This window comes from Mizuhopecten yessoensis, unplaced genomic scaffold (genome assembly GCF_002113885.1).
Source record: "Mizuhopecten yessoensis strain PY_sf001 unplaced genomic scaffold, ASM211388v2 scaffold10751, whole genome shotgun sequence".
Taxonomy (NCBI): Eukaryota; Metazoa; Mollusca; class Bivalvia; order Pectinida; family Pectinidae; genus Mizuhopecten; species Mizuhopecten yessoensis.
In genome coordinates this window covers 656249-668544 of record NW_018408703.1, presented here as the reverse complement: position 1 = coordinate 668544, position 12296 = coordinate 656249, and the positions used below count along the sequence as shown (strand labels likewise).

The 12296-nt window shown below is 37.4% G+C and overlaps 1 protein-coding gene and 1 long non-coding RNA gene across 2 annotated transcripts; both read left to right on the top strand.

Moving 5' to 3' along the window:
* The first annotated feature begins 880 nt into the window (after positions 1–880).
* On the top strand, positions 881–1342 carry LOC110462116 (small proline-rich protein 3-like). The gene has a single exon (XM_021515950.1). It carries the CDS (start codon positions 881–883, stop codon positions 1340–1342), a length of 462 nt encoding a protein of 153 aa, XP_021371625.1.
* Positions 1343–6985: 5643 nt separating this feature from the next.
* LOC110462127 lies at positions 6986–9347 on the top strand. Its single transcript, XR_002464235.1, has 3 exons — positions 6986–7069; positions 8287–8372; positions 9277–9347. It is a non-coding gene; the product is annotated as an uncharacterized LOC110462127 (long non-coding RNA).
* Positions 9348–12296: the final 2949 nt, after the last annotated feature.

Genomic DNA, 12296 nt, shown 5'->3' with positions numbered 1-12296 from the left:
CGAAGAAATTCTACATGACAGGGCGGTGTCATTTGCCACACTACTTACATGTCAACAAGATACTGCTAAAAAAATAGGCAAAGCTCAGCACAAACAGAAAAAAGTATTATGATGCCAAAAATTTCAAGCAGGATCTGGCAGTTGGAGAAAATATCCTGGTCAAGAACAGCAGACGAATTAATAGGAAAGGTGATAAAATAGTGAGCAAGTGGGTAGGACCTTACACGATAGTTGAATGTGTCGGAAAAGGAGTGTACAAATTAGAGGAGAGAATTTTTGTTTGTTTGTTTGATTTTGTTTAACGTCCTATTAACAGCTAAGGTCATTTAAGGACGGCCTCCCCTGTGTGCAAGATGCATGCGTGTAGTGTATGTATTTTTGGAGGCTGCGATATGTTCGTGTTTGTCTCCTTGTGATAGCGCGGAACTGATGCCGACTTTATAGTGCTACCTCACTGAGACATACTGCCGAAGACACCCAGCAGGACGCCCCACCCGGTCACATTATACTGACAACGGGCGAACCAGTTGTCCCACTCCTAATTTGCTGAGCGTTAAGCAGGAGTAGAAACTAACATTTTTAAAGACTTTGGTATGTAGAGGAGAGAAAGTCTAAAATCAACAGAAAGTCACTCAAGAAGTTTAACACACCAGCATCAACACCCTAAAAAGAAGCTTTCTGAAATCAGAAATAGCCACCCACCATTCAATCTTTTAAGAAAACGCTAAAAGACTCAAAGCTCAGAGAAACCATTTGCCAACAAGAACTAGACGAGCCGAAGAGAAATTTGCAACCGGCCATCTCAGCAATCAAGAAAGCTTGAACTACCACAACAGAGTCAGTGACTGACAAAGCCACATAGACCATCTCTCTTCAAACAATGAATACCATCTCTCATCACAAGACCAAGACCATCTCTCATCTGGCATCCAAAACTATCACTGACCAAGCCACAAAGACAATCTCTCATGAAGCTACCAAAACCATCACTGACCAAGCCATGCCACCAAGACCATCTCTCAGCAAGCTACGAAAACCATCACTGACTAAGTCACCAAGACTATCTCTCATCAAGCTACGAAAACCATCACTGACCAAGCTACCAAGACCATCTCTCATCAAGCTACGAAAACCATCACTGACCAAGCCACCAAGACCATCTCTCATCAAACGACGAAAACCATCACTGACCAAGCCACCAAGACAATCTCTCATCAAACGACGAAAACCATCACTGACCAAGCCACCAAGACCATCTCTCATCAAGCCACCAAGACATCAATCTACCATTGCAGAATTTTTCAAAGCCATGAATGAGACAAGACAAGAGAAAATTAATTGAAAAGTGTGCAGAAATGGATATTCCTAATGCAAGATGCCAAAAACAGCCTGGTGTATCTTTCAAGAGATTCGTCGACGCTGTCCTAGATACATGAATGCCTACAAAAACATGAAGCAGACCTGTCAGAGTGCTGCGACTTGTACACAACTTGGAACATCACTGCCAAAAATGATATATTCATCTAATGGAAAATGAGTACACATTGCAGCTGGCTGCTTCAGGATTGACATTTGCTTTCCATGAGAAGACTGACATCATAGCTCTTTTGAAAACTGTACGGCCTATCCCATTCAGCACAGCAGCAACACAACCAATGCCAATACCAAGAGAAAATGTCCATGTGGGGAATGTTAGCTTGTCACCAAACGATCTTCGAACTATACGTCCCATGGCAAGGCTAAATGATCAGGTAAAATGTCCTCCTGATACATATGTAAATGCAATATGTTTTTAAAAATAGTTTTCTATGATTGCAACTAGGACATGTCATCAAAAGTCTACGAAGGCCACTCCTTTCTATTTAACATATGGTCGGGAAACTGTTCTCCCTGTGAAATTAGACATTCCCACAACAGTTGATGGAAAGGACATCACAGATGATGATAATTTCCAAGAAATTCTACATGACAGCTGCTAACAAAATCTAGTCAGTTTTTATCTATTTTCTTAATTTGTATATAACTATTTATTGGTCACTTTTGCATTATGAATGGGTGTACAAATAATTGTCTCAGACAGACCGGAGATGATCAACGATACCATAAAAAAAATTTTTTGCATTCATTAAGTGATACAATTTGAATCATCTTTGGGTGGTACATGCACACTTGAGCTTGCTGAGCAAGGAGTGCAATGACAGAATTCCACACACATGCCACATCTTGTCCAGCGTTCTCGCCTTAAAGTGGGAGACTGAGAATTACCAATCATGGCTGTATTCCAAGGTAAGTGTTTATTCAATATACATGAACATTCATTCATAAAATTAATAAAATAACAGACATAAGGAGCTTAAAACATATATGGTGATGTTGAAGTTAATACAATTAGGAACATTGAATATACTGATGATATGTTTTCTTAGTCCATCATATCTATACCAAATTCATGCATATGGCTTTAAGAAACAATCACAGGGGGTTATTGTTGTCCACCACCTTGCATTCTTCATTCATAGGTTGTATAAAAGATTGATTTTTTTTTTTATCTTATCTGTTGGATGGATTCATGTAAAAAGTTAATTAACTTATGGTAACTTTTGATCGAAGCTTCATACTGCTGTGTATGACATGGTTATTCAAATGTGAGTTATAAATGGTGATTTTAATAGTCGACCAGCTGATGAAGGTAGGTTGAAAATCTTGAACATCTATCTAGGAATGTGCGACATCATCTTCTCTGAAGTATTTCTTCATCAGATGTCATCATGCTTTACTGTATAGTTGTGACAGTGTTTTTTAATTTTGTTTTGGTGCCTCTTGAGAACTTCTGTCATGTTCTCTTACCCATCTGCCATCTGCATCACTGGTTTCTACTTGTGGCATCCATGATCACTGGAGAGGTCACCATGCTTTATTCTGTTCCAAGTGATTCCAGAGCAAGAACATTGTTCCTTCATTGGATGTAAGTTAAGTTATTTGAGTATAAGGTTGTTTACATGGTGATTTCTTATTCACATACATTTAAGTTCACATTTTATAGCAATCTATTTTAGATGCCTCTGAATGTGTTACATTTAAAACACAAGAGGCCCAAAGGCCCTGCATCGCTTACCTGGTATTAATCTCATACTTGTAATCTTAAAAGTGGACTAAAATACAGCTACAGGCAGAATATCAGTGTGACCTTGAATGTCAAACAATGACATTAGATTGTATGGATCAAGGTCATTCATTTGAACAAACTTTGTAGCCCTTCATCTCAGCATGCTACTGGCCAAATATCACCCTGAGCGTTTTGGTTATTCAGAAGAAGTTGTTTAGTTTTTAAACATGTTTGACCCCTGTGACCTTGAATATGCGTCCAGGCCATTCATTTGAACAAACTTTGTAGCACTTCATCTCAGCATGCTACTGGCCAAATATCAACCCCCTGGGCATTTTGGTTATTGAGAAGAAGATGTTTAAAGTTTTTGACATATTTGACCCCTGTGACCTTGAATATGCGTCCAGGCCATTCATTTGAACAAACTTTGTAGCCCTTCATCACAGCATGCTACTGGCCAAATATCATCTCCCTGGGAATTTTGGTAATTCAGAAGAAGTTGTTTAAAAGTTTTTAACATATTTGACCCCTGTGACCTTGAATATGGGTGAAGGTCATTCATTTGAACAAACTTGGTAGCCCTTCACCCAAGCATGCTACTGGCCAAATATCAACTCCCTGGGCATTTTGGTTATTGAGAAGAAGATGTTTAAAGTTTTTGACATATTTGACCCCTGTGACCTTGAATATGCGTCCAGGCCATTCATTTGAACAAACTTTGTAGCCCTTCATCACAGCATGCTACTGGCCAAATATCATCCCCCTGGGCATTTTGGTTATTCAGAAGAAGTTGTTTAGTTTTTAAACATGTTTGACCCCTGTGACCTTGAATATGGGTGAAGGTCACTCATTTGAACAAACTTTGTAGCACTTCATCTCAGCATGCTACTGGCCAAATATCATCTCCCTGGGAATTTTGGTAATTCAGAAGAAGTTGTTTAAAAGTTTTTAACATATTTGACCCCTGTCACCTTGAATATGGGTGTAGGTCATTCATTTGAACAAACTTTGTAGCCCTTCATCCCAGCATGCTACTGGCCAAATATCATCACCCTGGGCATTTTGGTTACTCAGAAGAAGTTGTTTAAAAGTTTTTAACATATTTGACCCCTGTCACCTTGAATATGGGTGTAGGTCATTCATTTGAACAAACTTTGAAGCCCTTCATCCCAGCATGCTACTGGCGAAATATCATCACCCTGGGCATTTTGGTTAATCAGAAGAAGTTGTTTAAAGTTTTAAACATATTTGACCCCTGTGACCTTGAAAATAGGTGAAGGTCATTAATTTTAACAAACTTTGTAGCCCTTCATCCAAGTTTGCTGCCGGCCAAATATCGACACCCTAGGCCTTTCGGTTATTAAGGAGAAGTCGTTTAAAGTAAAATATTGACGCCGGACGCCGGACGGACGGACGGACGGACGCCGCGCCACGGCATAAGCTCACTTGGCACTTCGTGCCAGGTGAGCTTAATATACTCTTCTACCCTATACTGTAGTCATAAAATACCATTTACCCCCATATAATACTCATCTTCCTTATACTGTAGTCATACTCTCATAAAATACTCATCTAACCCCATAAAAATCATCTACCCTATACTGTGGCCAAAAAACACCCATCTACCGCCATACAATAACCATCTTCCCCATACTGTAGCTATAAAATACCTATCTACCCCCATAAAATACTCGTCTACGTTATACTGTAGTCATAAAATACTCATCTACCCCCATTAAATAACCATGTACCGTATATGATAAATTGCCTATTTACTCCCAACAATACCTATATCCTATAATGTACCTATCTTCTCTCTACTGTAGTCATAACATATTTGCACCACTTTAATTACTTGAGATTCCATGCACCACCTAAACTGACTTAAGAAAGAAATTATTCCTAAAATGTAAAAATACAAAAATATTAACAGGTAAAAGCAGTTGTTCTGCCATACATGCATGGATGTTATTATTAATTGAAAAATTCAATTTTTATATCTATAAACATAACAATTAATGTTCTGCTTTTCATTATATGTTTGGATTGCTGTGTAAAAATCAATTCATTAATTTTTTTTAGTTTTTTGATATGTAAATGACAGTCTTTTTTTTTTAAAACCTGATAAGCACTTTAATTATATAAATATATCCCTGTGTCAGTGATTTGTCAGTATAGCACCTATTGACAGCTGATCTTGACCACACCTGTATGTTGTCACCAGGCAACAGTAGCCCCCAGGGCCCAAGCTCCAAGTGACACCATGTGTATTATAATTACCTGGATAGACATATAGGAACCATGTATTACAGGTAACCTGATGTAATAATGCTATGAATTTTGTGTTTATGTAAAAAGTTTTGATAAATTTTAGGGGGGATGAATGTTGTTGGGTGTTTATTTTTTTTTTGGGGGGGGGGGGGTATTTTATGGGGGATGATTTTTTTTTTATGACACCGGCATCTTCGGAAATCCTGTGTTCTAAGTTTGTCTGTCAGCAGTCGCAGACGTTTTTATTATCTTTATAACATGCTTAACGGCCGATCATAATATTCAGTCTTACTCTTTAATACGTAATGATCTACGACGTGTAAACAGAGGGGAGGCCGGTGTGTAATTACCAAGAAAGAGAAAATTCGCGATAGGAAATTCGGATATATAATTAACCCGGTTTTATCACTAATTTACAAATATTCAAAATATAAAGGGTATAATGAAAATAGTATCAGTTGATAATATTTGTGCATGCAGTACACGGTGTTAAAACGTATTCAGAGTTAAACCATGAATCATTATATTACTTTCAAAGATTTCCTGGGTCGGTTTGTTTGTTTGTTTGTTTGATTTTGTTTAACGTCCTATTAACAGCTAAGGTCATTTAAGGACGGCCTCCCCTGTGTGCAAGATGCATGCGTGTAGTGTATGTGTGTGTATTTTGGGAGGCTGCGATATATTCGTGTTTGTCTTCTTGTAATAGCGCGGAACTGATGCCGACTTTATAGTGCTACCTCACTGAAACATACTGCCGAAGACACCCAGCAGGACGCCCCACCCGGTCACATTATACTGACAACGGGCGAACCAGTCGTCCCAATCCTTATTAGCAGAGCGCTAAGCAGGAGTAGAAACTGCCATTTTTAAGGACTTTGGTATGTCTCGGCCAGGGGACAGAACCCAACGCCTTCCTCACAGGGGCGAACGCTCAACAAATGGCCAAAAGTGAGGCACTGTCAAGGGAGACATTAGGAAAAAGAAAGTTATTTAGAAAGGAGAGAAAAGATAAGGTCCCAAATTTAGTCGCCTCTTACGATCATGCAATTGGGGGCAGCAAGTACAATTCTTACGCCCTACCTGCAGGGCAGTCCTGGGTCGGAAAATACCACAGTCCACCTTAAGCGAAAGAGGGACACTCCTTTATCATTAAACTATTTTATATGAGGTTGAATGTGCTATGACTAGTTGCTCTATAATTTTGTATATATCTTTTTAAAAAACTCCTTTAATCAATTAAGCCTACAGTTAGCTCATGTCTTACGTTTGACCATGTATTATCTAATTGTGGTGATTTATCGTTTATTCAAATTTAAAATATCATCACTGACAAATTGTTGTTAGAATCAGCATAAATATACCGTCCGATGTATAAGTTTCATAAATTTGTTTTATTTTACCGTGCACTTGTTAGAGAAAACATCAAGCACAACAAAGATACCATTAAGCTGTTGCTACGTAAATAATTATCTCATATAAATAAACGAATATATGGTGATCTTGCATGTTTAAGCCCTCGAGGACAATTACAAAAATAGTTTCTTATCAGATAAACTCTCAAACCCTTTTGGGAAGGTTAAAGAGCCTCAGAACATTTTTGTTGTGGTGATCTGAATGACATCATGGACTATAATCTACCAGGTACCTACACATTTCTCGTTGCTTTCCTGGTCTTCCTCCTTAGCCTACAATGTAAGTAGCGCAACTATTGCTTTAATTGTTTCTGAATTGTTTCTGTTTGTAAACCCCTAACATGAAGTACCAGCACAATGTATATTTTCTTTCATGTCTTTTGATGTTGTTGTCTTTTTATTATGATATACATCTGCCATTTTGTTTACACTTTAACTTCAGCCGCTTTCCGCGATCTTTACTGACATTGACCATCAGGGACAGCTCACTACAAAGTTATACGATAACTGGGACGAATTCCTATCATGAACTTTCCCTTTATTGATATCAACATCCCTTAATGTCCCTCTCTTTCGATGTTTACATGTGGCAGTTGACCTTAAACGAGTTTTAATTTCAGATTCTTAAATTAAAGGTCAGGGTAGATCGCTACCATAATCATTATTCACAGAGATAATTAGCATTAACAGGTATTGGTTTTGTACGTTTGTTTTCTTTTCCCAAGTGCAGGGTCACTGGTACTATCAATGCAAACTTTATGTATGCTTAGGATTTGGTGTGGTTTGATAAGGTTTAACCTTCTATTATCAGCTAATGTCCCTTACAGACTATGCTGAGGCTAAGAATTAGTCCGAAAGCAAAACATGGTAAAGGAAATAACATAAAAGAGACAAAAAGGTAAATGCCAAACACCAACTTGAATATTACAAAATGGCTATGGTAAGGAGTGAAAATATTCAAACATTGTTTTTCGTCTGTATCCTAATGTCGAAAGTGGATTTCGGTATTAATTAATATACATTCATATGTTGCTACAAGTCGTAGTTTTATCAAACAAACTCTGTAAAGGAAGAATAAAAATTACTATGCATACAAATAATGAAACTGATCTGAAAGAGAATCTTTCAAAACGTTCTGGATAAATAAAAAACAAACACATTTCAAGTTCAAAACTTTCTTATTTGTTGCTATGATATGTTGCTAATTGTCCCAAAGTTATTAACGCGAAAGGAACCAAAAGGAATGTAGCCTTTTCCAACTTGACTTTAATAAAACATTTTGCAGAGGTTACAGGGACAAACTTACAACACGTTTCCGAGGATGCAGGTTCATGAAGACTTGGTTTTATGGCCGCTATCAGTTTGCCCTTGTTTTATCTATTTGAAGTTCGAATGTGTTATAGAGGTTACAGGATATCTAAATGTAAATCATTGTAAAGTAATTGCACACCTACCCATTCAAACCAAAATATAGTTTTTAACCTTCGTTTTTGACAGATACAACCGCCATACGATGCTTGAGTTGTGATGACGTCATACAACCACGTCACTGTTCTGGCATCGAACATTGCCCCGAAGGAGATGTGAGCAGATTTTGTTCTATATTTATTTTTGAGACAGAAACATTATATTCCATGCCCTTTAGTAACTGGAAATATGATTGAAATGTCTTTATGTTATAAATAAAACCAATACATTTACAAGTCATGTCTCTATTAATGCGAGTAACAGCATCTTGAAATTGGAAACATTCTTGTAGTGTTTGCTAACAATGTATTTACGACGTGTTTGTTGATTTTGTCTGAATGTACGTCTTAAAAAGGCAGGGCTTTAAGACGACAAATTACGTACAACTGACGAGTACGTAAGAAATGTAAAAGTATGTACTCGGTGAAATTTGCTGTCCGGTCCGTTTCTCCACTTGGAGATTAATGGAAAAATCTTTTACATTGACAGGTAATTCATTCCGAACCTATTTAACGGCGTTCACTCGCTAAATTGGACGCAACAGATTGTAATAAATAAATAATACACAACATGTATATAGCCACCCATTTAAGTTGTAATATTTCTCTAATGCGCTTTACAACACATGGAAAAAATATTTCTACAGAATAAAGCTACACTTGTATTGACATAGTAGATGAAAAAGGGCATACAAATCAGCATTATACATTAAGTACAATACAATTATCTCAAAATGCAAGATTAATTGCTGTCTTGTATATTTCTCCAATTTAAGAATACTGAAAACTCCCGATTCTTATACACTGACGAGTAGTTAATTTAGAGGCCAATTTCTAGTGTACTCATTGAATTGGAAGATCAGAACCAGATATTTTGCGGTCTTATCAGTGTTTCAATTTTGAGAGCACCGAAGAAAGATACCTTAAATTAGAAGTACGAAATATCATTGTTTTAATTCGAAGAACATATAAATGGACAAGAGACGTTTTAAAATTTTAAGGAAATTTGTTTTGCGCCCAGGCATGTGTGACTGAGTCTTACCGAAACAAGAACGGGGGAACGTTGTTTAACGTTGGTTGCTTGTCTGCACAGGTAAATATATCAATGTTATTCATTTTACAATTTAAGATAAACAACTAATCATTTATATTATTTTACACAGTAAAATTGCATTGAATTTACTACTTAACTTTTTGGTTTGGTTTGGTTTTATTTTGTTTAACGTCCTATTAACAGCTCAGGTCATTTAAGGGCGGCCTCCCCTGTGTGCAAGATGCGGTGTGTAGTTTATGTGTGTGTATTTTGGGAGGCTGCGATATGTTCATGTTTGTCTCCTTGTGATAGCGCGGAATAACATTTTTGTGATTAATTTTTTTAATTGGAAGTTGGTAGAGAATAGCTAACGAAGTTATATATTCAAACCCATTAGATTAAAACATGACAATGCGTTTCGGGAAATTCAGGATTGTTTCTTTTTCAAAAGCACTGAGTATGTACACGTGTTTGTCAGATGTGCTCTTTAATTATGGTCCGTTTCGGCATACAGTGCATATCGCCAGTTAAGCTATGAGTTGTTGAACGTCCTAATTATAGCTATGTACGTTTAAGGACGTGCCTCATTGTGTATGCGTGCATGTGTGTCTGCATATTTGCGAATCTGATGCCGACTTCATAGTGCTATCTCACTGAAATACCATGCCGAAGGCACCCAGAACAGCATTCCGCCCGGTAACATTATACTGACAACGAGTGAATGATGTCTTAGTAACAAAATATAATACACAGGTCCAGAAAGATATGTTACTCTATAACAACTTTACCCAGAGTGTTACATCTTGTTACTTTCCGATCCTGTCCTGTCCTGTGGGCGGTTTAGTGCGTTGTTTTGTGTCAATATATGCTGTTTTCCTACGAGTCTTTTCTGCCTAATTCTGCACTAGTTTAAATATTTTGATTTCAAATAAAAGAAACGGTCAGTATCTGTTATCTATTTACATATCTAACGTACTGTTTCTAGAGACCATTTTTCTTTTCCACAATGCCAAAAAAACTGTGTGTGAAAAATAAGGACACATTCCATGCCGTGTACATTTTCTTTAATTGCCAACTATAAAATCTGTTCAATAACGACATTAGCCAACTTTTCGAATATATTGGGGGTTTTTTTCATACAAAAACACAAGTGACATTTACCTAATATACAGGTTTAATCTAATTTAAATAAATATCACGTTTTCTTAAATAAACAGAACAACACTATTCGAACATTAGTCGGTGTTATTCGTCATTATGATTACCGAGTTAAACTAACAATGAGCGTTCCAAAAATGTTAATTTAATATACTTATATTTTTCGTTTGCATAGCTTTAGATCAATGCAGCGACCTATATAAACTATGTTTATCCCGAGAACAACAGAATCCTCGAATATTCAGTGGCTATTTTTTTTAATTTTATTTTTCATTGGTCGTCACGTGCTCGAATATTGTAAACGATAAGATATCTTTTATCATTGCAATGAATATAACATTTACGCCATGTATGAAAACCTCAGATATTTGAGTAAAGTGAAAAAAGTGACGAAGTTATTTTGTTAAAAGCTTTTGGAATATCAACATCCAAGCAATTGCAGAAAGTTGCTCAGCTAGCTGCATATTTCAACAAAACATAGCATGACACTGAATCATTTCAATTTAAATAAAGCCCGTGATGATCTTTCTTTCCACATAGAGAAAATCACTGTAGTACCTCTGAGTCTGAAGAAGAAGATTTTTGAAATATTGGTTAATTTTCCCTTTGGGGCCCCGCCCTGGCCCCAGGGGTCGGGGTAGGAATCTCAATTTTACAATTTGAAACCATCTACCTCCAAGGATAATTCTCACCAAGTAAAAATAATTTCCTACCGAAAGTTGTCAAAATATACCCAAAAGTGTTATTTCCCTATATAAACTATAGTAAACTTTACCCCCTCCCCAAGGGAGAACGGATAGCTCGGGGGTCCTGAAATTTACAATTTAAGTAAAGCCCCTGATGATCTTTCTTTCCACGTAGAGAAAATCACTGTAGTACCTCTGAGTCTGGAGAAGAAGATTTTTGAAATATTGATTAATTTTCCCTTTGGGGCCCCGCCCTGGCCCCAGGGGTCGGGGTAGGAATCTCAATTTTACAATTTGAAACCATCTACCTCAAAGGATAATTCTCACCAAGTAAAAATAATTTTTCACCGAAAGTTGTTGGGTTGGGGTAGGAATCCCAATTTTACAATTTTGAAGCCTCATCTACCAAGTATGATTCTGACTAAGTTTGAAAAAAATCCCATCCACTGGTTCTTGAGAAGAAGTTGAAAATGTAAAAGTTTACGCACGACGCACGACGGACGGCGACGGACGAAAAGCGATTAGAATAGGTCACTTGAGCAAAGCTCAGGTGACCTAAAAAGCAGTTTATAGAAGGTTAAATTTTTGTCGAGTTACGGATTAGTCCTAATCGGTTATTGCATTGATTTATATTTCTTGTTGAGTAATGCTACGATATCGTTTCTTCCACTCTTCCAATGCATGCACCGTGTTATTTTGATCATCCACAGTTGATTCCAAAAATGTTCGCTGTTCACCTTCCGTTCTTTTCCTATTTAAAACGCGCAATATGGGCTTAAAACATTTTAAATGTCCGTATTAGAGATAAGTTTTTGGAGAAGAAACTAAACGATGTCTTTTTTCTGTCCCCTGGCCGAGACATACCAAAGTCTTTAAAAATGGTAGTTTATACTCCTGCTTAACGCTCAGCAAATTAGGAGTGGGACGACTGGTTCGCCTGTTGTCAGTATAATGTGACCGGGTGGGGCGTCCTGCTGGGTGTCTTCGGCAGAATGTTTCAGTGAGGTAGCACTATAAAGTCGGCATCAGTTTCGCGCTATCACAAGGAGACAAACACGAACATATCTCAGCCTCCCAAAATACACACACATACACTACACGCCTGCATCTTGCACCCAGGGGAGGCCGTCCTTAAATGACCTTAGCTGTTAATAGGACGTTAAA